Here is a 27,868-nt window from a genome sequence, read left to right as displayed (position 1 = left end):
ATTAACCTTCTAAACCCAAACTTCCTCTTCTTTGAGCAAGAATACTCACCTAGTTCCTGTGCAGTAATAAATGTAAAGCTGATAGTAATGCTGCAGACCTCTTCCTGCCTTCCCAAAGACTGAGTAATTACTAACACACAATCCTTCTAACAATTCCTTTACCTGAAGATAAGGTAGGAAGCTTTAAAGTGCAGACTGTCTCAGGGATTATCCCCCCTGTGGCGATGTATACTTAAAATCTACTTGGAATGGGAATTGCAAATTCTGTCACTGAAACTTTTCGATCCCCTGGAATCTTGGAAATATCAAGGCTATGTGAGGCACATTGGCTGGCACCAAGACTTTAGAAGCCCTTGTTGGTTCTATAAGGTGAGATGAGTTGTTTAGTTAAAAACAGAGAAAAGCCAAACCACTGGCTTGGCCAGGGTCCAGAGTGCTCAGGGAGCAAGTCAGGGCCATTTTCTGGATATAAGAGGCCTTCTAAAGAACTTTATTATTTTTCAAAAATTCTGAGATCATTTTCAGAGGGTCAGGTTGGGGATCTGGGGCCTGAGATCACTTCCAATCCAGCTCTGTTCCTCACTTTCTCTCGGGGCTGTTTTTGGCTCCTCTTTCCACATCCTCCTAGATCAGTGTTTTTCCAACTCGTATTCTCACAAGAAAGATATTTTACATCACAACATATAGAGCTCTGAAACAAAAGTTTATTAAATATTTACACTTACTCACTCTGATGGTTTCTTTCACATTCCATTTAATTCCACTCATTCCAAAATGAGCTAGTTGTAATCCATTAAGCACTATCTTTAGATGACTTCTCAGGGACACGAGAACTTTAGAGAAGATTTGAACTCTAGAAAGTGGCCCTAGACACCCTTCCTACCCTCACACCTTATCCACACTGTACCTTGCAACAGGAAGTCTGGTTTGAACTTGACTAGGCATTTGAGGGTCGTTCATAAACTTTCTCCAGTTTTGGGAGACCCAGAAGATTCCAGACTGGACTTCCAGCTACCTTCTCTTTTTATTTATCATTATTATTATTATTATTTTCTGAGACAGAGCTGTGGACCTGGGTAGAGAGCTATGGACCTGGGTAGAGAGCTATGGCATCACAGCTCACAGCAACCTCCAATTCCTGGGCTCAAGCGATTCTCCTGCCTCCGCCTCCCAAGTAGCTGGGACTATAGGCGCCTGCCACAATGCCCGGCTATTTTTTGGTTGCAGCCATCATTGTTGTTTGGTGGGCCCAGGCTGGATTCAAACCCGCCAGCTCAGGTGTATGTGGCTGGCACCTTAGCCGCTTGAGCCACAGGCACCGAGCCCCAGCTCCCTTCTCCTGGCACAGCTCATTTGAATCATAAGTCTGTGGACCTAATGACCAGAAGGGGCCTCCTTGAGGTCTGCATTTTTATAGAGGAGGTAACTGAGACCAGGAAAGGGCAAGTTAATGACTTTGAAGCACAGAAAGGAAAGTAAGCATCACGCATATTCACATTAAAGTTAAATGCGGTTTCCTTATGCCTGTCTTAATCCTAAAGCAAGTCCTACAACTGACATAAGTGGGCTTTCTCAGCTTCTGTGGGCTAGTAAATAATTGGCCTAGTGAGGTCCAAAAATTTAGGCTTGAAGGGAGTGCATTTTCCATTTAAAACTCAAGACAATAGTTCTCTTTGAAAATTGGACAGATGCCTGCATCTAGCTTGTGACGAACGATTCCCACCAGGTCCCCTCCACCTGGTGAAGAGTAGGATAAGGCAGAGACGACGAAGAATTTAGTGATTTGCAAGGGTGCTTGGAAATACATCTCAGAGCAGGGCTTCTCAAATTCAAATGTGTTTTAAAACCACCTGGGGAGCTTGTTACAATGCAGATTCCAGGCTTATCTCCAAAGATTCTCATTCAGATCAGGGGTGGAGCCTAGAAGTTTGCTTTTTGGTTTTGTATTTTTTAAAATTGTGGTAAAAAGCACAATAGACAAAATTTACCGCCTTAACCACTTTAAAAAGTTAGGTCAGGAGTGTTTAAGTAGTTCAATAGGGCTAATTACATTTGCGTTGTTGTGTAACAAAGTTCCAAAACATTTTCATTTTGTAAAACCATTGAAGCTGCAAGACTGAAATTGTGACCCAAAAGAACTGTGAATGCACAAAATAAAGCTTATGCAAAGCCTGCTGGGACAGATAGGGTTTGTGATGGTGGGTTATTCCGTACTGTTGACACACTAACTTGTGTGCTGGGAGACAAGCCCCCACGTGGAATGCCTGACATGTACTTGCTCCAGAGGAGTCTGACTTAGAAGCACCAGAGTAAGGGATTTAATGAAAAGAAGCAGTTGTTCCAGGAGAATCAGGTGTAGCAGGATCAGGTCATTTTTTTTTTTTTTTTTTGACCCATCAATATTTAACATGGATACAGGACAGAGCCAGTCTTTCTAAGATGTATTCTTCTGTCATCATTAGCTAAACCTATTGGCCTCTTGGGCCACTGAGATTCAGAATGATCCCATTCAGTGGCTTGAGGTAGGACCTAGTGCTGCAGATTATTCTGGGAAGTTGGCATAGATGATGATTTGCAAGATGAAATCTCTAATAAACTGCTGCTGAAGTCCAGTCTCTGCCCTTCTTTTTGAGCTCTGTGCTCCAGAAACATTTCTTTAAAAGCCAGAGCATCATACATGTGAGCAGCACGTCAAATACATTCCCAGCCGCTTCATTCTTATGGTGCTGTGACATTGTTGTGAAAGCTGCCATGTTAAATCCAGGAATTTGTTCTAGCTCCTATTCTTCAATATACTTTTCCACCAAAGAGATATATTCTTTAAATAGGTGTGTATGTAAGTTTATTGTCTTTGATATCTTCAAATTCCTGGTAGTATTCGTCCATGAAATTTCTCTGTAACTTGACATCTATGATGGTGTCCTCTAAACATCCAATCACAGCAGCAAATTCTGCATCAGAGTCAAAGGGGAAGAGTACAGAGCTGTCTTCTGCTAAAGGTGTCCATCGTCACTGCTGCCACACCCAATGCACCCATGCCCCAACAATGCCCCGACCCACAAGGAAGCTTGCTCACTGCCCAGCCTGGTTGGAGCCTGAGTGAGAAGCCTGACCTCAGTCTCCCCATTTTTCTTCTTTAGACTATGAATATGGTAGATTACATGTTCTTTTTTTTTATAGTATCAGCCGTGCATTACTGAGACAAACTCCACTTGTTCATGACATATTATTCTTTTTGTATATTGCTGAATTTGATTTGCTGATATTTTGTTGAGGATTTTTGCATTTATGTTGGTGAGAAACATTGGTCTATAATTTTCTTGTACAGTAATCTTTGTATGATTTTGTTAACAAAATCACAAAGTGCATTGGGAAGTGTTCCTCCTCTTCTGTTTTCTGGAAAAGATTGTTTATAATTTGTATAATTTTTTCTTTAAGTATTTGGCAGTGAATACATACTGACATGGGAATTTCTTTTTTCTTTAGTAATTATAAGTCTAGTCAGGTTACCTGTTTTATCTTGGACGAATTTCATTATTTTTGGTTTGAGGAACTGGGCATGGGCAGGGGGCATGTGGCACATTTGGTGTGACCGGGGTGACGATGGGTGCCTTTAGCAGAAGACAGTTTTGTATTCTTCTCTGCCTCTGATGCAGAATTTGCTGCTGTATTCTATTTCATCTAAGTTGTAGAATTTATGTGTATTGAGTCATTCATAACATTCTCTTATTGTCTATTTTATCCTGCAGACTCTGTAGTGACAGCTCCTCTTTCATTTTTTTTACTTCTTTTGGGGTTTGTTTTGTTTGTTTGTTTGTTTGTTTTTATTGTTGGGGATTCATTGAGGGTACAATAAGCCAGGTTACACTGATGTTTTGTTTGTTTGTTTTGAAACAGAGTCTCTGTCTGTTGCCCTGGGTTGAGTGCCATGATGTCATCAAAGCTCACGGAAACCTCAAACTCTTGGGCTCAAGCAATCCTCATGCCTTAGCTTCCCAAGTAGCTGGGACTATAGGTGCTCACCTCTATTTTTAGTAGATAGGGGTCTTGAACTTCTGAGCTCAAGTGATTATCCTGCCTCAGCTTCTCAGAGTGCTAGGATTACAGGTGTGAGCCACTGGCCCCTCTTTCATTCTTGTTATTAGTAATCTGCATCTTCTTCTCCCCCCCCCCTTTTTTTGTCAGTCTTGCTAGAGGCTTATCATTTTTATTGATCTTTTCAAAGAAATGGCTTTTGGACTAATGATTTTCTCTATTTTTCTGATTTGAATTTTATTTATGTGTGCTCTTATTTGTATTATTTTATTTATTTTTGTATTGGGTTTATTTTACTTTTATTTTTCTAGTATCTTTGGATAGAAGAATTGGAGTCTTTTTTCTTTTTCTAATGTAAGCATTTAAAATATATAGTTTTTTTTTAAAGCACTACTTTACCTGCATCCCACAAATGTTGGTTTGTTATATTTTTATTATTATTGTTATTGTTATTATTACTTTCTTGGGACAGAGTCTCACTTTGTCGCCCTCAGTAGAGTGCTGTGGCACCATAGCTCACAGCAATCTCAAACTCTTGGGCTTAAGCAATTCTCTTGCCTCAGCCTCCCAAGTAGCTGGGACTATAGGCACCTGCCACAATGCCTGACTATTTTTAGAGATGGGTCACTCTTGCTCAGGCTGGTCTCAAATCTGCGAGCTCACACAATCCATCCACCTCACCCTTCCAAAGTGCTAGGGTTACAGGCATGAGCCACCATGCCAGACCTATATTTTTCTTTTTGTTTATTTCAAACTATTTTCTAATGTATCTCGAAACTTCTTTTTTTTTTAATTATTAAATCATAGCTGTGTACATTAATGTGATCATGGGGCACCATACACTGGTTTTATAGACCGTTGGACACATTTTCATCACATTGGTTAACATAGCCTTCCTGGCATTTTCTTAGTTATTGTGTTAAGACATTTATATTCTACATTTACTAAGTTTCACATATACCCTTGTAAGATGCACTGCAGGTGTAATCCCACCAATCACCCTCCCTCTGCCCATCCTCACCCCTTCCTCCTCTCCCTCTCCCCCTTCCCCATATTCTTAGGTTATAACTGGGTTATAGCTTTCATGTGAAAGCCATAAATTAGTTTCATAGTAGGGCTGAGTACATTGGATACTTTTTCTTCCATTCTTGAGATACTTTACTAAGAAGAAAACTTCTTTGCTTCATGGATGATGTAGAAGTGTTTTGCTTAACTTTCTAATATTTGGTGATTTTTCCGTTATCTTTGTACTTTTGATTTCCAGTTAAATTCCAGTTTCATTAGAAATCATACTTTGTATGGTTTTAGTTCTTTTAAATATGTTAAGGTTTGCTTTATGACCCAAGATATGGGTCCAAAGACTATTCCATGTGCATTTGAAAACAACATTAATTCTGCAGTTGTTGGTGGAAATTTCTGTAAGTGTCGAAAGTATTCAATTGGTTAATGGTGTTATTTATGTCCTTTTTATCTTTGCTGACTTTCTGTCTACTTATTTGATCAATTCTTGAGAGCAGTACTAAAGCCTCCAACTATAATTGTGAATTCGACTATTTCTTCTGTTCTGTTAGTTTTTGGTTCATGTATTTTGCTTCCATGCTTCCTGTAAAGAAATCTACAATCATTTGAATTATTATTTCTCTATAAATAGTGTGCTATTTTTCTTCTACTGCTTTCAAGGTATTTTCTTAGTCTTTCACTTTTTTGCAGTTTGATTATGATAGATGTGGTTGTGGATTTTCTTGGTTTTATCCCATATGAAGTTAGTTGTATTGCACCTTTTTTTATTTTTTTTTGTGGGTACAGAGTCTTCCCCTTTACGTAGAGGAGAGAGTCTGACCCAGTTCAGATTTGCATTTGTAAATATTCTGAATATTACATGGAGAAACAGTCAGAATAGAATAGTAGTGGATGTGAAAGGATCAATTAGGAGATTAATTTGGTGGGCCAGACAAGAGGGGAAATGTTTGAGGTTTGGGAAAGCTTCTCAGAAAGTTGGCATTTCAGCTGGGTTTTGAAGGATGAGTAGGCATTTCCCAGTATATTGAGAGGAAGAAGAATCTAAGCTTTAGGGGAAATCTTAAAATGGTCTGTGAGTCTTGGCTTTAGTGTGTTATCCTGTGTGTGTGTGTATGTAGAAGTCAAGAAGCTGGGAATATACATTGGGACCAGACTGTGAGAAGAATATATGACCTTTTACAGAATATACAATAACTTGTAATTTTCTACATTTTTAATCAGGTAACGAGATCATCTGATCTGTATTTTAGAACAATTTGCGGTCTAAGGGAATAGAGAGAAATCAGTTGGGGAGTTATTGTAGTTATTCGGGAGAGATGAGAAAGGCAGAAACAAAGGGACCAAGAGGAGGGAATCGATTCAAGGTATATTTAGCAGGTAGAATATTCATCATTTACTAGCATAAGAAATGGGTGGGTAAGAAAAAGGGAGAATCGGGGATGACTTTGAAGGTCTAACTTGGATGACTGAGCTGTTAACCATGACTAAGACTACACAGGAAGGAGAACAGGTTAGAAGGGAGAGAAGGGGGAAGGAAGAGAACAGTAAGTTTGGCAGGGGGAATATTCAATTTAAGGTGCTCAAAAGATGTACTGGTAGGATGTCCACTGACCAAGGATAACTAAGGCCATGATTTGTTTAAGAAATACCTACCATGGGTCAGGTAGTGGCCTGAGGAGTTTCCATAGATGACCTCATTTAACAGCCCTATGAGGTAGAAGCTATTGGCTCCATTTTTTTTTTTTCTTTTTTTTTTTGCAGAGACAGAGTCTCACCTTATGGTCCTCGGTAGAGTGCCATGGCATCACATAGCTCACAGCAACCTCCAACTCCTGGGCCCAAGCGATTCTCTTGTCTCAGCCTCCTGAGCAGCTGGGACTACAGGCGCCTGCCACAACGCCCGGCTATTTCTTGGTTGCAGTTCAGCTGGGCCGGGCCTGAACCCGCCACCCTCGGCACATGGGGCCAGCACCCCACCGACTGAGCCACAGGCGCCGCCCTTGGCTCCATTTTTGTATAAGAAAACCAAAGTCTTGGCTCGGTGCCCATTACGTCACCAGCCACATACACCAAGGCTGGCGGGTTCAAACCCAGCCTGGGCCAGCTAAACAACAATGACAATTGTAACAAAAAATAGCCGAGCATTGTGGCGAGTGCCTGTAGTCCCAGCTACTTGGGAGGCTGAGGCAAGAGAATCGCTTAAGCCCAAGAGTTTAAGGTTGCTGTGAGCTGTGACACCATGGTTCTCTACCGAGGGCGACATAATGAGACTCTGTCTCAAAAAAAAAAAAAAAAGAAAGAAAGAAAACCGAAGTGCTGAGAGTTTTGAAACTCTAATGTACTTAGTTGATTACTACATTATTTAGTCCTTCAACAAATCCCTTATCTACCATATCACTTTCTGACTGTAAACTTTCCACCTAGAGGTCCTTTACCCTTTCCCATTCCCCTTCCTTCTCCTGATTTGCCTAATGTTGTCGTAGAAAAAATTCTGCCAATTTTTTTTCACATCAGCACTTTTAATGTCATAGACAGCAAATCACAGTAAAAAGACAGCCATAAAGAAGATGCAGCCCCTCTGTTTCACAAACAGCCCAATGTATTCCAGTAAACCAAGTTTATACTCCACCATTAGGTGTGGTTCTCCCATTACTTCACTTTGTGATGGATCCCTAAGAGTATCTTCAAATCCAATAGTCTCATTGTTACCTCTCAAAATATCCAGTGAAAGGTTTGAGCTCGAAAGAAATGGAAGATGCTGAACCTGCTGCACTACCTTGAATTCCATCTGTAGTTTTAGTGGAGCAAATAGACCTTGGATGTTTCTCAGTATGGAAAAATTCATTTTATCTTGGTTGAGCTGAAAATTTTTTTCTGATAATTCAAGAGGATGACTAGACAAAAATTCATTTTTCACACAAGAAAAACCTTTCTGAAGAAGATCATGACTTTCAAAGGGTCCACTTGCTGAAAGTTCAGTAACTGGAATACTATCCTCTAGCTGTGATCCAAGTCCTCTGGCATTCATCTTCACAGACTCTGCGAACAGTCTCTCAGCCCCGTTACCTACAGTCAACCTCACCGCTTACCTCGATGCTGCCAATTTTGAATGAGATGTGTGTTAGAACTCAGCTCTTCTACTCAATAGCTGTGCAGCCCTCACTTATAAAATGGTTCCTCATTTGTACAACAAAGAACATATAATGCCTAACTCTTTTTTTTTTAAAGACAGAGTCTGACTTTATCACCCTTGTTAGAGTGAAATGACATCACAGCTCACAGCAACCTCCAACTCCTGGGTTTAGGCGATTCTCTTGCCTCAGCCTCCTGAGTAGCTGGGACTACAGGTGCCTGCCGTAATGCCTAACCCTTTACTTCTCTTTACTAACCAGAAATGTTCTAACATTTATTTTGTTACAAAATTTAGGAATAATAACTTTGAATCAATAAGCAGTCTAGTCTATCCTATTGTCTAGATTGTGAAATTTGCATGATTTTAAAAGTGAACTGTAAGAATACAAGCACTTCAAAGAAATTTCATGGCTTTGTTGAACTATTTTGAGCTACTTCCTCAGACTTTCATGGATCAAAGTTCAGCCTCCACCAGCAGGAATGGGGAAGGCTGAAAATTGCCATGTGTTCTATTCATATCTAGAAGGATTATAGTTAGGACCAAACGATCCATGAGATACCCTAAATATCATTAGGAAAAAAACTTTGTAATAAAACTCGAGACAAATAGTACTTATGTTCATTCTGGTTGTTGTTTTACTAGAACTTTCCCTGCCTGTCCTTCATTCCAGCAGCTGATTTACAGATCGACCTTTTACCTGGGCTAGTCCCCAATCATTGGTGCTGTCACAAGGTGGTGAATACTATGAGTAAATGCATGTTCTGATTTGCTTTGCTCTCAAAGGCCAACCTGACCTTCTCATTGTCTTTCTGGCTGGTTATGACTCACAGCCCTGCTGAACTTCTTGGGATCCCAGGCTGGGCAGAGTGCTTTCTGTTCCCTGCCCATACAGACTTTCCCAGTGCCAACTGGTTCAGACCTGGGATGGTGCTGGGAAGATCAGGCTCCATTGCCATGGTTACACTTACCATGGATACAAATTAGCAGGGACCCTCCATCCTCACGGACCCAAGTCCTACCTCTTCCAGAAGTTCTCTTCTACCATATAAAAATAAATGTTGAACTCTTCACCCACTTCTTAGAAATGTCTCTTAAGGGTGGCACCTGTGGCTTAGTGGGTAGGGTGCCGGCCCCATACACCAAGGGTGGTGGGTTCAAACCCAGCCCCGGCCAAACTGCAACAAAAAAATAGCCGGGCATTGTGGTGGCCTCCTGTAGTCCCAGCTACTAAGGAGGCTGAAACAAGAGAATCACCTAAGCCCAGGAGTTGGAGGTTGCTGTCAGCTGTGTGACACTATGGCACTCTACCAAGGGTGATAAAGTGAGACTCTGTCTCTACAAAAAAATAAAAAATAAAAAAATAACTAAATGAACACATAAAATATCTCTTAAATTTCATCCTATCTGTATCAACAAACTCACCTACATATTTCCAAATATTAAATAGGATTTTTTTTTTTTTTTGAGAGAGAGTCTTACTCTGTCACCCTGGATAGAGTGCTGTGGCGTCATCATAGATCACAGCAACTTCAGCCTCTTGGGCTCAGGTGGCTCTCTGAACTTGTTCGGTGTTGTACTATGTGAATATTAATGTAAATCAATTTAAAAAAAATCATAAAAGTAATATAAACTCATCAGAGGAAACCATGAAAACAGACAAAAAGAAGTAAATTCCCAGAATTAATTTTTGGCATCCTCCTTCTCGGATATAAACTTTTTTTGTATCTATTGATCTTTAAAAATTTTGTCCTTTATTACATGCATAATTATATTTTAGGCTGAGGTTAATTATGAATGGGCTTCAGGGAGCAACTGAACTTCCTGAAATTTTATGTACAATACAATGGGCAATACATATGGGCATATGAATTTTTTTCTGGGAGGAGGGGCATAATTTCTCAGATATCTTAAAGAATTTGTGATTTTACACATTAAAAAATTGCAGTAAATTTGTACTACTACACATATATATATATATATTTTTTTTTTTTTTTTTGAAACAGAGTCTCACTTTGTCACCCCTGGTAGAGTGCCATGGCACAGAGCTCACAGCAACCTCAGATTCCTGGGCTTAAGTGATTCTCTTGCCTCAGCCTCCCTAGAAGCTGGGATTTACAGGTGCCCACTACGCACCCAGCTATTTTTAGAGGCAGGGTCTCACTCTAGCTCAGGCTGTTCTCGAACTCATGAACTCAGGTGATCCACTCACCTCAGTCTCCCAGTTGTTAGGATTACAAGCATGAGACACCATGCCAGACCCATACATATTTTTTAATTGAGACAGAGTCTTGCTCAGTTGCCCCAAGCAGAGGTATCATCATAGACCACAGCAACCTCAAATTTCTGGGCTCAAGTGATCCTCCTGCTCAGCCTCCCAAGTAGCTGGGACTACAGGCACATGCTACCACGTCCAGCTAATTTTCTTCTCTTTTCTTTCTTTCTTTCTTTTCTTTTCTTTTTTTTTTTTTTTTGAGATAGAGTCTCACTATGTCGCCTTCAGTAGAGTGCCATGGCGTCATAGCTCACAGCAACCTCAAACTCTTGGGCAACTCTCCTGCCTCAGCCTCCCAAGTAGCTGGGACTATAGGCGCCCGCCACAACACCCGGCTATTTTTTGTTGCAGTTGTCATTGTTGGTTAGCTGGCCCAGGCCAGGTTTGAACCTACCAGCTTTGGTGTATGTGGCTGGCGCCATAACCACTGTGCTACGAGCACTGAGCCCCAGCTAATTTTTTCTATGTTTTGTAAAAATGGTATCTCACTCTTGTTCAGGCTGGTTTTGAACTCCCGAGCTTACGCAATCCACCCGAGTCACCCTCCCAACATTCTAGGGTTCTAGGCATGAGCCACTAGGCCTGGTTTGCACTATATATTTTTTCCCACTGCTCCAGAAAAACACTTTACCTGGAGGTGTAGGAGATACTGGTATGTAACACGAACAATGCCAGGCCTCAGCATTTTGATTTCTCTGCAATTATTTGGCTGTCCTCATAAAGGGTTATGTCATAATGTCTCCTAGGGTATGTAGCTTTTGGAAAAGCATGTTGCATTTTAATTTCCATATTTCCATGATTCTGTTAGAGGTACATAGAAGGAGGAGGCATGGAATTGTTGCTCAAGGAGACAAACTGTGGGGCATATGGACCATCAGCAATTCTGTATCCTACAAGGGAAGGTCTGATCTGTGCTGGGATTAGAGTTCATCCTCAATATCACACCTACTGCAAGTATATAATTTCATCTATTTCTCCATCTAATCTTGCTGTTATAGAACGAATAGTTACTGCATGCTTCTGATGGGAGATAGGCACAATCATCATTTCTCTTTGGCAAACTGAGAAAATCAGAAAAATCCCTGTGGTTTTCTTAATTTCCCAGTGGCAGAAAATGAGAAAACTGAAATTGGAGCCCAGGTTTGGTGACTCCAATGCAGCAAGCTTGCCCCCAAATTATGGCTTACCGTAGCCACCTGGGTTTTTATTTTGAGGAGCAGTTTCTGTGTGGAAAGACTTTGATGGCTAATTGATTTCTGTAGGCACTTGGCGGTGTCCAATGATAGCAAATAAAACTAGATACTAGATTTGGTTTGATCATTAACTCCTCACTTATGAGAGCAAGAAACAGGTACGTAAGTGAAAAGAAAGAAAGCAGTTTCTTTACTTGCTCTGTATGTGTGATATCATAAAAATACTCCTAGAGGGCAGCGCCTGTGGCTCAGTCGGTAAGGCGCCAGCCCCATATACCGAGGGTGGCAGGTTCAAACCCGGCCCCGGTTTAACTGCAACCAAAAAATAGCCGGGCGTTGTGGCGGGCGCCTGTAGTCCCAGCTACTTGGGAGGCTGAGGCAGGAGAATCACTGAAGCCCAGGAGTTGGAGGTTGCTGTGAGCTGTGTGAGGCCACGGCACTCTACCGAGGGCTATAAAGTGAGACTCTGTCTCTATAAAAAAAAGAAAAAATACTCCTAGAAAACTAATTAGATGAGAGGGCTTAATTTTCTAAAGATTTATTTCTTTTCTGAATGTTATGCTTAATATAGCATTATAGGACTCTTCCATTTCTGCATTCAGAACATTTTCCTTTAATATATTTCTTTTTGTTTAATATTTATGACATTTGCCCCTTATCTGAAGAAATGTGTCCTGTTGGACAGAGAATGGGCAGATTTGTGGACCCTAACAAACTTGCAAAAGAGAATTGAAGCAAATATATATATATATATTTTTTGCAGTTTTTGGCCAGGGCTGGGTTTGAACCTGCCACCTCCGGTATATGGGGCTGGCACCCTACTCCTTTGAGCCACAGGTGCCACCCAATGAGGCATATATTTTATAATAGAATGACACTAAGGAATTAAATTCTTTAATATGCCGGCAATATTGCTAGAATAGCAGGTGTTTGTCCACCTTTTAAATAAAAATGTGCTTCTAACAGACCCAATGAGATTTTATAATTATCCTTATCATTCAAAGATTTGATTTACATCAATACAGTTGATGAAATGGTTTAACAATAGATTCTCAAAATACTGTACTTTACAAATAGCATATTAAATTGATTTTATCATTTTTATTTATTACAATTTATTATTATTAATTTTTTTTTGTAGAGACAGAGTTTCACTTTATTGCCCTCGGTAGAATGCTGTGGCGTCACACAGCTCACAGCAACCTCCAACTCCCGGGCTTAGGCGATTCTCCTGCCTCAGCCTCCCGAGTAGCTGGGACTACAGGCGCCCGCCACAACACCCGGCTTTTTTTTTGTTGCAGTTTGGCCAGGGCTGGGTTTGAACCCGCCACCCTCGGTATATGGGGCAGGCACCCTGCTCACTGAGCCACAGGCACCGCCCTATTTATTACAATTTAAATGTTTCTCAAATGCTTTGTAGAATATTGAATATCAGAAAACAGAGATTTTACCCAGTGCAATGCACGTGCCCTGCAGTCAGGCTTCCTCATAGGGCCATACATTTTCTGGGAGAAAAAATTGGTGTTAAGTAATTAGTTATAGAAGGCACAAAAAGGTATTCAAAAATACCAGGTAAAAATGCTTGAAAATTAAATCCAAATTATTTAATGAAAATGCCATGTAGTAATATATTTTTGTGATCAGCATTAGAACTGTGTTTTTCTTTTGTTTTTTTTTTTTTTTTTTGAGACAAGAGTCTCACTTTGTCACCCTCGATAGAGTGCCTTGGCATCATAGCTCACAGCAACCTCCAACTCTTGGGCTCAAGGGACTCTCTTGCCTCAACCTCCTAAGTAGCTAGGACTACAGGTGCCCACCACAACACCTGGATATTTTTCTCTTAGAAATGGGGGGGGTCTCACTCTTCCTTAGGCTGGTCTCAAACCTGTGAGCTCAGGGCAACCCACCTGCCTTGGCTTCCCAGGGTGCTAGGATTATAGCAGTGAGCCACCATGCTCGGCCTAGCATTAGAAGTTTTATACCAGGTGTGGTGGCTCATGCCTGCAATTCTAGCACTTCAGATTGCCTGAGCTCACAGATTGGAGACCAGCCTGTGCCAGAGCAAGACCTCATCTCTAAAAATAGCCAAGGGTTATGGCAGGTGCCTGTAGTCCCAGCTACTTGGGAGGCTGAGGCAAGAGAATCGCTTGAGCCCAAGAGTTTGAGGTTTCTGTGCACTATGATGCCACAGCACTTTACCGAGGGCAACAAAGTGAGACTCTGTCTCAAAAAAAAAAAAAATTTTTTTTTTAAAGTTTTATACCATTTGCTATTTTTAATGTACCAGTGTACCAGGTACAATTGCATATACACATGTACACAAATACGCACATAGACACAGACCCATATTATTATAATTAAAAATTTAATTGATATTTTAGGGTGGCGCCTGTGGCTCAAAGGAGTAGGGTGCCAGCCCCATATGCTGGAGGTGGCAGGTTCAAACCCAGCCTCAGCCAAAAACTGCAAAATAAATAAATAAATAATAAAAATTTAACTCATATTTTAAATTATAAAGTTTTATATGTTTGTGGGAAAAAATTAAAACTATACAAAAGATAGACATATATAGAGGACAGAAAAAGTTCACCCCCTTATTTCTGAACCCTCAATTCTACTACCGAGAGGTAAAGATGGTTAAAATTTCCCACCTGCAAGGTTCACTGTCATGGTACATCTGTCTTTTAAAAAGCTCCGCAAATGTGATTATAATGCTGTTCAGCACCTTGCTTTTTCAGCAAACAATGTTTTGAACGTCAACCTTCTATATCTGTATGCTTTCCTTCTTTTTAGTGGCTGCATTATACGCCACTGTAGAAATGTATCAATATTTACTTTACCAGTTCCCTATCAATGGCTATTTTGGTGGTTTCTACTTTTTTTCCCTGTTGTAAACATATGTACAAGGACACTCATTGCACCAATATCTTTCCACACGTGAGTGGGTATAGTGTTAGATGCTGGGTAACTTCCTAGAAATGGAATCTCTAAGTGGGCGGAGCTGTGGCTCAAAGGAGTAGGGGACCAGCCCCATATGCCGGAGGTGGCGGGTTCAAACCCAGCCCTGGCCAAAAACTGCAAAAAAAAAAAAAAGAAAAAGAAATGGAATTTCTAAGTGGACATGTGCATTTTAAATTATCTAGTTTTTATTTTTTATTTTTTGTTTATTTATTTATTTTTTTTGAGACAGTCTCAGTGTATTGTCCTCAGTCGAGTGCCATGGAGTCATACTTCACAAAATCCTCAAACTCTTGGGCTCAAGCAATTCCCTTGCCTCAGCCTCCTAAGTAGCTGGGACTACAGGTGCCCACCACAATGCTTGGCTATGATTATCTAATTTTTATCTAATTTTTTACCTTTAAGAAAATATGTGCTGAGGGACTTTTTTTTTTTTTTCAGTTTTTGGCCGCGGCTGGGTTTGAACCCAGCACCTCCAGTATATGGGGCCGGCACTGAGGGACTTTATCTAACAAATACAATCAGTGAAACCTAATTCTTTGTACCCTCAATGAATCCCAAAGAATAAAAACATTAAAATTAAAAAAAAAATGCTTGTAGTAAAGAGATTAATCAACACAGAAAATGAAAAGCAAAAGTTTCTTTCTCAAGCTCTGAGCTTCCCCTGTAACCATATTTAAGAGTTTCTTTGAGGGCGGCGCCTGTGGCTCAAAGGAGTAGGGTGCCGGCCCCATATGCCAGAGGTTGCAGGTTCAAACCCAGCCCTGGCCAATAACTGCAAAAAAAAAAAAAAAGTTTCTTCGACCTAGGCATGGTGGCTCATACCTGTAATCCTAGGACTCTGGGAAGCTGAGGCAGGTAGATTGCTTGAGCTCAGGAGTTTTTAAGACCAGCCTGACCAAGAGCAAGACCCCTATCTCTACTAAAGAAAAAGAAAAAAAAAAAACTAGCCCGGCATCTTGGTTGGTGCCTGTAGTCCTCCCTACTCAGGAGGCTGAGGCATAAGGATTGCTTGAGCCCAAGAGTTTAAGATTCTGTACTCAGGGCAACAGAGTAAGACTATCTCAAAAAAAAAAAAAAATCTTCATATCCTATTCTAACATGAATATAATACATATTTTATATGTCTATATGCATTTAAAAAATACAAGTGGGATGATTCAATATGGGATATGTTCACCTTACATGTGACAAGTACTGCTTTTCAAAAAGATTGGAACAGTTATTATATTCTCATCAAAATTGTAGGTGAGTACCATGCACCCACCATCCTTGATGGCACCTCTGGATATGATCAAACCTTTTACACTTTGCCAATCTGTTGGATGAAAATGGCATCTTTTAAAGACTTTAGATTGGCATTTCTTTATTTGACTGAATTCCTTACTGGTTTCTACCTCTCTTGGTATGCTTCAATCATACATAAATATTTCTACTGTTACTCGAAACAAGAAGCCTCCTCTGTCCCTTGATAAAATGTTGTATTTCCTCCCCCTCCACCAATTTCCTTTAACTCCAAACATTTGACCTTTAGAGTACTTTCATATCCCCCTTTCTCGGTCTCCTCCCTCTTCCAGGTGAGACCTTTGAAATCTTTTCCTTCCCTTCTCTTCCCATTCATCCTCTGCTTTCATTTTCTAGGTTAGGCTGAGATATTAACTTTAATAGTAATCTAGATTATTATTTTCTCAGATGGAATCCATGGTGAGAGATTCTTTGAATCCGTTGATATCTGTGTACGCTATCCTTTCACCTCTATATGTAAATAATACCTTGAAAGCCTCTGGCCTTCTTGATTTGCAGCTTCCTTTTTCTCAAAAAACTGGGATGTTATTTCAGCTTCTGGTGTTGAGGATAAGTCCAGGGTCAGTCTGCCTCCTTTGTGTTATGCCTGAAAACTTTTCTTTTCATCCTTGGAGTTCAGGAGTTTTATAATGGTATTCCCAAGAGTGTGTCTTCTGTCATTGAACTTGCCAGTAACTTGGTGTGCCCTTTCAAGCTCCAGACTAAGGAACATTTCTTCCATTTGTTTAACTATTTCCTCTCCCTAATCTGTTCTTCCCCCCCTCCCTTTAGAATTCCTAATAGAAATCCTTTAATCTCTCATCTCTTTTCCTCATAATTTCTATCTCTTTGTATTTTTGGTCTTGAGACATTTCTTCCTTTTGGCCTCTAATTGACGCCTCCACAGTGACCAGCCATTCTCTTCTTTAATTCATGTACTAAATTTTTTTTTTTTTTTTTTGGCCGGGGCTGGGTTTGAACCTGCCACCTTCGGCATATGGGACTGGCACTCTACCCCTTTGAGCCACAGGCGCCGCCCATGTACTAAATTTTTTAATGAAAAAAATCATGCTTTTAATTCCATGAAGTCATTTTGTAGCATAATTAAATTTTCTTTTCTTTTCTTTTTTTTTTTTTTGTAGAGACAGAGTCTCACTTTATGGCCCTCGGTAGAGTGCCATGGCATCACACAGCTCACAGCAACCTCCAACTCCTGGGCTTAAGCGATTCTCTTGCCTCAGCTTCCCGAGTAGCTGGGACTACAGGCGCCCGCCACAACGCCCAGCTATTTTTTGGTTGCAGTTCAGCCAGGGCTGGGTTTGAACCCACCACCCTCAGTATATGGGGCCCGCGCCTTACCGACTGAGCCACAGGCGCCACCCGCATAATTAAATGTTCTTAAGTGCTCTTATTAATTTTTAGATAGAGGGGTGGTGCCCATGGTTCAGTGGGTAGGGCACCAACCCCATATACTGAGGGTGGCAGGTTCAAACTCAGTCCCAGCCAAACTGCAACAAAAAAACAGCCAGGTGTTGTGGCAGGCACCTGTAGTCCCAGCTACTCGGGAGGCTGAGGCAAGAGAATCACCTAAGCCCAGGAGTTGGAGGTTGCTGTGAGCTGTGTGACTCCATGGCACTCTATCAAGAGCGATAGAGTGAGACTCTGTCTCTACAAAAAAAACATTTTTTTTTTTTTTTGTAGAATTAAATAAGGGACCATCTACATAGATCTTTAGTTTCTATTGAGACGCAGTGGAGTTCTTAGATTTTCTCACAGTTAGCAACATAGACAAAATCTTGGCTGCCTAAACTCTGATACATTTTTTTCCCTTCTTTACTGGGCTATTCATAAGAGTCAATTTTGATGATGTCCAAATGAATCCTACTCTGAAGATCTGAAGTCAAGGCTTTCATTTTTTTTTCTTGTCTTTTTTTTTTTTTCAGAGACAAAGTCTTATTTTGTCGCCCTCGGCAGAGTGCTGTGTGGCATCACAGCTCACAGCAACCTCCAGCTCTTGGGCTTAGGTGATTCTCTTGCCTCAGCCTTCCGAGTAGTTGGGACTACAGGTGCCCACCACAACAGGCGAACCCATCTCTCTTGGTATATGGGGTTGGCGCCCTACTCACTGTGCCACAGGCGCCGCCCAAGGCTTTAATTTCTATTGACATTTCTTAAAGCAAGGAGAGTAAAATTTTAAAGTTTCATGGATATGTAACAGAAATAGTCACATGAATTTGTGCTGTGAGAATAACTCTGGAAAGACTCTGATCAGGAAGTTTCTTTCCTATATTTCACCAAGGTCTATTCTAACATGATTCATAGACTGTGTTTCAGAATTGTCTCTGCTCTCTCTAGTAATGGCTCGAATCATATCACGTGATAGTTAAATGAAAAAGATAAAAGTTTATGGGGAGATTATTCTCAAAGTCTCCTCACTCAAAACTAGTTTGTGTGTCTTTTTTACCAGCCTACTACTAATAATTATGTGTGATAGTTATATTAGGCACAGTAGATTTAGGATGTGGTAAAAATTATTGAACAATAAAGATAAACTGGGCAGCGCCTGTAGGGCACCAGGCACATAGGCTGGAGGGTTTGAACCCGGACCAGGCCAGCTAAACAACAATGAGAACGAACAAAAATATAGCCGGGCGTTGTGGCCGGTGCCTGTAGTCCCAGCTACTGAGAGGCTGAGGCAAGAGGATAGCTTAAGCCCAAGAGTTTGAGGTTTATATGAGCTGCTGACACCACGGCACTCTACCAAAGGTGACATAGTGAGACTCTGTCTCAAAAAACAAAACAAAAAATAAATAAATAAAGAGAAACTAGATAATTCAATGGAGAAGAGTGAACATGCTTATTTTGGTTCCTTTTCCACTTACGCATCTTTCTCTGGATTACTACTAAATCCAGTAATCTGGATTACTATTAAAATATTGTTTTTTTAGCACTGTGAGTGCTTAAGTTATTTTGTATCTATTATTTGACATTCAAACTATCCTACCAAAGTAGGGAGGAAGATTTAAGATTTATCACTTGATTGTTTATGATTGGAAAATTGAAATGTAAAAAAGGTAGAATATAATGTCTCTTGGAACAAGAAGGAAAGCAAACCACTTGTTTTCAGGGATTTTACATCCTCTGTTTGATTTCGAAGCTCTTTTGTCAAGAAATAGAACATGCATTCTTTTTATTGTTTGTTTTTGAAACAGTGTCTTGCTCTTTTGCTCTATTGCCTTGTCTAGAGTACAGTGGCATCATCATGGCTCATTGATGCAGCCTCTAACTCCTGGCTCAAGCCTCCCAAGTAGCTGGGACTACAAGCATACACCACTCTGCCTGGATAAGTTAAAAATTTTTTTTAGAGATTGGGTCTCACTATTGTCCAGGCTGGTCTCAAACTCCAGGCCTCAAGCAGCCCTCCCAGGTTGAGATTTCAGGCATGAGCTACTGTACTTGGCCCATACACTTCTTATGTAACTTTTAGACCTAAGTCACAACTGGTCCCCTCCTATGTAAATCCACTGATATATATATATATATATAATATATATATTATTTCAGATTAATGATTAGGTTATATTGTTTGCATTTGTTACATAAAGTACAAGTTATAGTTGAGTCCATCACCCTGCCAGGGTGCCATATACCCCTTACATTATGCCCATTAGGTGAGAGTTTACCAATCCTCCTTTCTTTTCCCCTCCCCCAACCTTTTCCCCCCCTTGAGTTCAAGTTAGTTTTTCTCTCATGTGGGCATGTAGTTGTTCATCTACTAGTTTCATGTAAGTATTGAGTACATCAGAATTTCCATTCTTGTGATATTTTACTAAGGAGAATATTCTTTAATCCATCCAGTTAAAGATTTGTGGTTTTTTCTTTTTTTTTGTGAGATGTATGGTCTTCATCTTTTTTTTATAGCTGAATAGTATTTCATGGTATACATATAATAATAATAATCCATTTATGGGTTGATGGGCACTTGGGTTGGTTCCACATCTTTGTGATTGTGATTTGAGCTGTGATAAACAAATATGGAATGCTTTAAGAATTTACATGTCATCCTTGTGCAAGGAACATGTTAATCTTCTCTGTTATCATTCCAATTTTAGTATATGTGCTGCCAAAGTGAGGCCTCAAATCCACAGGTATTTTCAGTTCTTTTATTCTTGATTATTTTTATGTCATCTAATGTTGGGAATCCTACCCTCACCTTCCTAAAGCCCTTTCTTCCCTGGCCTTCATGATATTACACACCTTTGAGTTTTCTCTTATCCCCCTGATTGCTCTTTTTCTGTCTCTTTCACTGTTTCTTCTTCCTCCTCTCATTGTCTAAGACCCAGTTCTTGATGATATGTGTATTTATTCATTCAGCAAATACTTATTGAGCACTTATGATGTACCAGACACTGTACTAAGGAGTGGTCATAAAAGGATGAACAGGAACTTATATTCTCAGTTTGGCATCCATAGCACAGTGCTTACAGCATCAGCCACATACACCCAGGCTGGTGGGTTCGAACCTGGCCCGGGCCAGCTAAACTATGATGACAACCTCAGAAACAACAACAAAAAATAGCTGGGCATTGTGGTGGCTGAAGCCCTAGCTACTTGAGAGGCTGAGGCAAGAGAATTGCTTAAGCCCAAGAGTTTGAGGTTTCCGTGAGCTGTGGCGCTACAGCACTCTATGGAGGGTGACGTAGTGAGACTCTGTCTCAAAAAAAAAAAAGAACTTATATTCTAGCAGGGAGACAGACAATAAGAATACAAACAAATAAACTAATGATATGTAATAAGTGAAATTAAAGATTGTGATAAGTGCAACAAAGGAAATAAACAAGGTTTTGTGAAAGAGAATAATAATGTTTGAGTCCATGAGCTCTGCTTTAAATCGTGTAGTCTGAGAAGACTTCTCTGGGGAGATGAGACCTGCAGTAGAGAGCTGAGAGCTGCTGGGTGAGATATGGGAGGGGGAGTCATCCCCAGAGAGAGAACAGGTGCAGCGCCCCTGCAGAGGAGCTGACAGAATGTCATCATGGCTGTGAAATAGGGAGTTAGCAGTAAGTGGACATGAGAAGTAGTCACAGGAATAGATAGAACTGAGATCATGAAGGGCATGGTAGGCTAAGTAAGGAGTTTAGACATAACCTAAATAAATAGGAAACCTTTGAATAATGTTAAGTAGGGGCACAGTAAGGTTAGAGTCCATTTTTATTTTATTTTATTTTTTATTAAATCATAAACACGTAGATCATGTATACATTAATGCATTTATGGGGTACAATGTGCTGATTTCATATAGAATTAGGAGCATTTACATCACACTGGTTAATATATACCTCATCTCGTTTATTTAATTATTGTGTTAAGACATTTATACTCTATACTTCATAGATCTGACATGTACCCTTGCATTATGCACCATAAGTGTGATCCCACCATTCACCCTCCCTCGATCTCCCCTCTTCCCTCCCATCCCCTGCTCCTCCCTCCTTCATTCTAGGCCATAGTTACAGTCCATTTTTAAAAGAATGTTTCGGTTGCTGTGTAGAGAAGAAACTACTATAAGGGTGTCAATCTGGACTCAAAGAACTATAGTCAGGAAACTATGAAGGTTCTGCTTAGCTACCTCTCTTTGCTCTTATTCCCATACTGTCTGGAAGCCTAAGTGTTACTTTTCCAACCTTCTTGGGAGCTGGAGTTCACTATGTGACCCAGATCTGACCTCTGAATTATAAAACAAGCTTGGTAGAAGGCTTCTAGAAAAGATAATTGTGTTTCTTTCTTTTCTTTTCTTTCCTTTTTTTTTGGAGATAGAGCCTCACTCTATTGCTCCAGGCTAGAATGCCGTAGCATCAGCCTAGCTTGCAGCAACCTTACCTCCTATCTCAGCCTGCAGAGTAGCAGGAACTACAGGTGCCAAGTCATTTTGGGACAATAATGAAATGGCTGCAAAAGTGACAGCGAAACAGATATGGAACCACTAAGAAAACCCTGGAGTCATCCTGTCCAGATTTCTCGATCTAGGAACAATTTAATGCCTTTATTATTTAGACTACTAATAATCAGTTAAATTGCTACCTGTAGCATTTCTAACTAACTTGGAGGCTCTTGAGGAGTCAAGGTAAGGGGCTGGTGGCTTGGACTAGGGTGATAGTGCTGAGTACTAACTTTATGCAGAATACTACCATGCTCCATCTTCAGTCTTCTCTCTCTTTTTTTTATTAGTAACAATATTTGCTTGAAATTGATCTCATATCTCAACACTCTAAGAGTGTTTCAGGTTCCCAGTGCCTGGTCGATCCTTTCTCCATCTAATTTTCTCCTCACTGTGAAGACAATGTCAGGGCAACCTTCCTATATTCCTCTTCAAGAACCCACGATGGATCCTGGCCAAACCTGTGATTCAGCCTTGTATTCAAGGCATTCTATCAGATGAACTAACTCTGTTTGTACAACCTCATGGACTTGTCTTCAAAACACACTCTCTACTTCAACTTTTGGTAACCAACTTTGTTCTTATTTATCCAAAACGCATCTAGATGCTTTCTTTGTCGAACAGTTTATTAAACACAATGCTGTCACCTGTGTTCACTAATCTTTACAACCAACCCATGAGATAGGTTTTGTTATCCTCATTTCATTCATGTGAAGACTAAGTTAGAGGGGCTGCCATGTTCAAGGTCAAAAAACCTGTAAGAGAGAGAGCCAGGATTTGAACTCAAGTTCTCTGATTCTAAGCCCAGTTGTCTGTCTGTTTTTGAGATTTTGTGTGACAGACACTTAGTTGTCTGGCTCAGTGCTGCTCTCTCTCTCTGGCTTTCTGTCAATGCCCATTTACCTCTACCCTCAACGCCTTTCAAGAATTGTCTGGAACTTTGCCTTGTCTGAGAGCCTTTGTCATTTCCTCAGTGCTCTGAATATAGTTGGTCATTAGAGACTGTTTTTTATGATGGCCATATTTGTCGCAATTGTTTCATTAGCTGTTGGTAATTCCCTATCTCTATGGTCTAGCTCGTCAACCAGATTTTAGGCTTCCCAAAGGCAGAAGAGAGTCACATCTGCTTTCCTAATTTTTTGGTATTAGCTTTTAGTAATTAGAAAGATTAAGTAGGCGATTAATTGATGCTTGCCTAATAAATGGGTAAATGGATAAATAAAACAATAAGAACCTTGCCTTAAATCTATGTACTGGCTCCAGATAATTCTCTACATCCTTTGATTTAATTCTCCCTGATCTTCACAGAATCTAAGTCCTAATAAGCACCATTTCCTTGTTTTTTTACAAGAAAAATTCCAACATGTTCACTGTTGTGGTATCTTACTTCATAACCTTTCTAATTAGCATTACATTTTAAATGCTTTTAAAATGTCCCATTACATATTTGTCTAATAGTCCATGACAGTTCAGACATGTAATTGCTATTATGGATTACCTGGTGACCATCATTAAGTAATTAGAGAGACTTAAACATGTGTAATGCTAATTAGGGAAGTTATCAACTATGGGCAGTTAAGATAATAGGGAACATGATGATGATTTTGTTTTGGAACCTTGGTAAAAACATGGCTACAGGGAAATGGATGAATCTTTTGTGAATTTAGTGCTCCAGGAAGTAAGGAATTATTTTAACAATGGAGAATTTGACACAGCACAAAGTGAAGATGTGAAGCAAACCCTCTTTTTGTCACTCCATTACTAACTGACGATGACCGCCAGAATATTTTCCAGGCTGTACTAGGGAAGGAAAAAGGGTCAGGCCCAGAGCAAAATACATCCAGAGAGGGCCCCTTATCGGTTCCCTTGAGGCATACCCCAAATCAATATCACTGTATTTTCAGCCTTGCTTTCATGGCCCTGTGATCTATTAAGTCTTTACTCACCATGTTCTAAGTGGTTTGGTTTTTTCTCCCCTAAAAAAATGATGACTGCTTTATTAAGAATCATTCAAGATTGCCTAAAATTCTTACAAAGGCCGCTTTTTTTTGTAACTCCCAAAGTTACAATTTTTTGTTTTTTTGTTTTTTTTTTTTTTATATAGACAGAGTCTCACTGTACCGCCCTCGGGTAGAGTGCTGTGGCATCACACGGCTCACAGCAACCTCTAACTCTTGGGCTTACGCGATTCTCTTGCCTCAGTCTCCCGAGCAGCTGGGACTACAGGCACCCGCCACAACGCCCGGCTATTTTTTTGTTGTTGCAGTTTGGCCGGGGCTGGGTTTGAACCCACCACCCTCAGCATATGGGGCCGGTGCCCTACCCACTGAGCCACAGGCGCCGCCCCAAGTTACAATTTTTTGTAACTCCCAAAGCAGTTCTTGGGATGTTGGAGAATGGTTAGAGCATAAAAGCAAGGTCCAGGATGCGTTCTCTAAAGGAACATTATGGATTTTGGAACATTTCATTTTTTAAAGAAATACTGTTTCTAAATGGTAAGAAATGTAGGGGGATATTGCATGCCTTTTGTGTGTGGGACACAACTACAAAAGGGACTTTACCTAACAAACTCAAATATTGTGACCTGGTTGTTTGGTCCCTCACATTAATCTGACATAAAAATAAACAAATAGATGGTAAGACTTAGGTTTGGTAAGAGTGTGAGGGAGTCGTTGAGATGTCATTCTGGAAACATATATGAAATGATAAGTGAAATTTTGCAAGAGCATGTGCATTTTTCTTAGGAGAAGGACTACACATTCATCAGATTCTGCCCTTAAGCCATTTGGTAAGCTGAGAGATAGATGCACGCTATATGCCACTCTCAGAAGAACAGTACCATGTAAGAGACTTGGAGTGTTCTGTTGTTAACATTAGTAAGAACTAATGGTGCCTAAAGTCCAAATGATGAGGCAAGCATTCTAGTATCTCAGAGTTCTCCCTCATAATTATATGGCCAAGAGCTATGGAGACTTCAGGGTTAACTTAAGGTCATCATGGTCCATCCAGGTGCTGTTAGCTGCCTGGAGATCTCTCTGGGATCTCAAGAGAAAAGAGAAGAGGGTGACTCAGACAGTGACCTTGTGACTCAGACAGTTATGACTCCTTTCATAGAGCCAACTTTTAGGTAGGTTTGAGGCTCTTCTTCCTGGAACAGGAGTAGCTGTTCTCTGAAATGATTATGGGGCCAAAGTCGTATCTGTGGTTCATGTGGATGATTTATCTTTAGCATATGCTTTGGTATATGTGCTACTGTATACAGTATATATCCATCCCCTTTATAGTATATATCCCCTTTTCCCTCTCTAACCAGAGCTGGTGAACACAAATTGTGTGTTCAGACAGTTGAGCTTATCACTTGATTTTATTCGATCTTGTCCATGAACACAGGGCCTGGGACATTTCTGACTTCTTCATTCAGGAAATTTAGAATGAGATTGGTAAAGTCAAGATGACTATTTTGGCAGATATTTTCTCTTCCAGGTGAAATAAAAGCATCTTCATTATTCCTTTTCCCCAAATTGAGAGTCTCTTTAGGTTCTGCCCTCCTCAATTTGAGTTAGAAGCTATATTTTCTGGTTCATTCTTGCATTCTCTTAAGTTGGCAAACACTGGTGGTGTGCTGCTGTGCTCCTGGTGCAGACTCTGCTGTGAGAGATGCAGGGAGGGCTGGGCCCTGCCATGGCTGTTGGAGAAGTAACTCGTGGGAAGTTTAATAATGTAAGCACCGAACAGCAACTCAAAGCAGTGATAAGGGAGGCATGACAAGGCTGTTTACAGCAATATTTCCTTGTAAGAAATGAGAGCTGAACTGAGTTTTGAAGGATGGCAGAGAAAAGGCAAGGAGGACATCCAAGTGGGGAAATTAATGTAAGCCAAGAAATGTTGTTAAGGGATGCAGTTTGCATGTGCAAAGCCGAGGAAGGAGATAAGACCAGAAAGAAAGGAAGACTAGGAATAGGTCATGGGAGACCTAGAATTTTATGTGTACTTAAAACTTGATCCACTAGATAATGGAAATTATTAGAGAGGTTACTGATGAATGGTGGGAAGAAATCTGACATTTGCAAAGCACTTACAAAGTGCCAAGTTCTGTAGCTGGTCCTTTACTTATGAAATTACTGGGAGAGGTAATGTCATATTTACCTTTTCAGGAAGCATCCCCATTTTTCAGTTGAGAAAACTAACTAACTTTTAAAAACCTTTCTATTATGTGCTATTATGACTATTATGTGCTACCTGATGAAAGTATAAAATCACCTACAAACTATTTTTGCCAAAAATAGAACTTCTATGGCACCAAGTCTCTAGACAGTACTAACAGTTTCCAGGACATCAGAGAACAGGGGAACATGTTAAATAATAAATGAAATGCAAACAGGATTCAGAATGTGGGAAGTTATGGGATTAAAAATAAAAAAAGTTTATTTTGAGAACATTGGATACTTTCAAACATATAAAAAAGAGGAGAAAACAGTGTAATGAAGCCTCTATCTATCTGCCCCTCAGCTTTAGCAATTGTCAACTTACGACCTATCTTGTTTCACCAGTACCCCCCACTTGTGACCACTCCACTTTACCTTCAAGGAAGTCCCAGTTGTCACTTTTCTCCAACTGAAAATATTTCAATGTGTAACTTTAAAAGGTAAGGACCCTTTAAAAAATGGCCTTATTATAAACATAGTATTACTACATCACATCTAAATTAATAATAATTCTTTAACATCAGTATCATCAAATATCCAGTCATTGTTTATACTCTCTTGATGGTCACTGATTGTCACATACATTTAAAATAATTTCTTTTGCTTCGATCACAATCCAAATAAAGTGTATAGATTGAAATGGGTTGCTATGTCTCTTATTTCTTTTTGAATTTTGAATAGCTCCTCCTTCCTTCCCTTTTCTCCTTAGAAATTACTTGTTGAAGAAGCTAGGTTTTGTCTTTAGCGTTCTCCACTTTCTAAACTTTGCTTCTCTTATTTGGTGAAAGTGTGCATTCTCCTTAGCCTTCCTGTGAACTGGGAGTGACAGTTGGCTCCATCAGATTCCACTTTTTTGGAGAGGATGCTGTGGGTAAAGGTCATGGTGGGTACTTTCACAAGGAGGCACAGAAGGTCTGGTTGTCACTTGTTTTACTGCTTTTCTAATGTAAGAGACTCTGCAGCCAGAAGTGGAGAGGCACTTGAGCTGATACAGGGTGTCTCTGGTCCCAAACCCATGCTCTGGCCATCTCTTCCCATTGCCCTCTAAGATGCATCTGGCAGGGAAGTAGGAAAAGAATTGACTGGGATGGAGGTTAGGAACAATGATGTGCTGGATGCTTACTGGGCAGCAGGACAGCAGGCAGTTGTGATGATCTAGGAAGGCAGAGATGAGGGTCGGGGGAAGGGCAACAGCAGGGACTGTCACCTCTCTGAGGAGCAAGGTGCAAACCACAGGGTCTGGCAATAGTTTGATTCCTGAAATTATGTTCAAAGGAGTCTGAGACACTGACTATGTAGAAACTGTAGGTTTCTGTGATTTTTTTTAATACCCAGCTGAACTCTTGAGAATAATAAATAATATTGATGACTTAAAATGCTTTCATTACTTTCTACTGTCCCTTTTTCCAAAAAGGATTTGAGATGAAAATGTTTTCTTTCTAAATTGCGTACTTTACCTTCCAGATAACAGCATCACGTATTTATTAAAATACATACACATACACACACACACACATTCTATCTCAGAAATGCTTAACAATCAAATCCCACGTGACAGATAAAATCTGGAAGAAAATCTGCTAAACTGTTAACTCTAGTTATCTCTATTAGTGGTAAGAGAGGGGATTATAAAAGCTGACATTTAGTGCTAACCCCTATGTTTGAATTTTTTCAAGCACATATTCTATTTGTGATTGGGGGGAAAAATAACCCATACAGATGTGATTTAAAATAATTATGATAAAATGGCACCATATTAGACATTGTTTTACAAATTGCTTTTTCATTTAACAGTGTATCTAGGGAGATAGAATAGCTATTATACAGGCA

The 27,868-nt window shown here is 40.1% G+C and overlaps 1 protein-coding gene and 1 non-coding gene across 2 annotated transcripts; both read right to left on the bottom strand.

The window, feature by feature from the left end:
• Positions 1–7,594: 7,594 nt before the first annotated feature.
• Positions 7,595–8,127, bottom strand: LOC128560160 (proteasome maturation protein-like). The gene has a single exon (XM_053553713.1). It carries the CDS (start codon positions 8,081–8,083, stop codon positions 7,595–7,597), a length of 489 nt encoding a protein of 162 aa, XP_053409688.1. The 5' UTR covers positions 8,084–8,127.
• Positions 8,128–19,923: 11,796 nt separating this feature from the next.
• LOC128560549 (U6 spliceosomal RNA) lies at positions 19,924–20,031 on the bottom strand. The gene has a single exon (XR_008373044.1). It is a non-coding gene; the product is annotated as a U6 spliceosomal RNA (small nuclear RNA).
• Positions 20,032–27,868: the final 7,837 nt, after the last annotated feature.

The sequence above is a fragment of the Nycticebus coucang genome, chromosome 11 (genome assembly GCF_027406575.1).
Source record: "Nycticebus coucang isolate mNycCou1 chromosome 11, mNycCou1.pri, whole genome shotgun sequence".
Taxonomy (NCBI): domain Eukaryota; kingdom Metazoa; phylum Chordata; class Mammalia; order Primates; family Lorisidae; genus Nycticebus; species Nycticebus coucang.
Note: the sequence above shows the minus strand (reverse complement) of the source record. Positions and strands in the feature narration are given on the sequence as shown.

Coding starts and splice junctions, on each gene's coding strand:
- LOC128560160 (XM_053553713.1), bottom strand. CDS start 8,083: ATGAATGCCAGAGGACTTGGATCACAGCTAGAGGATAGTATTCCAGTT.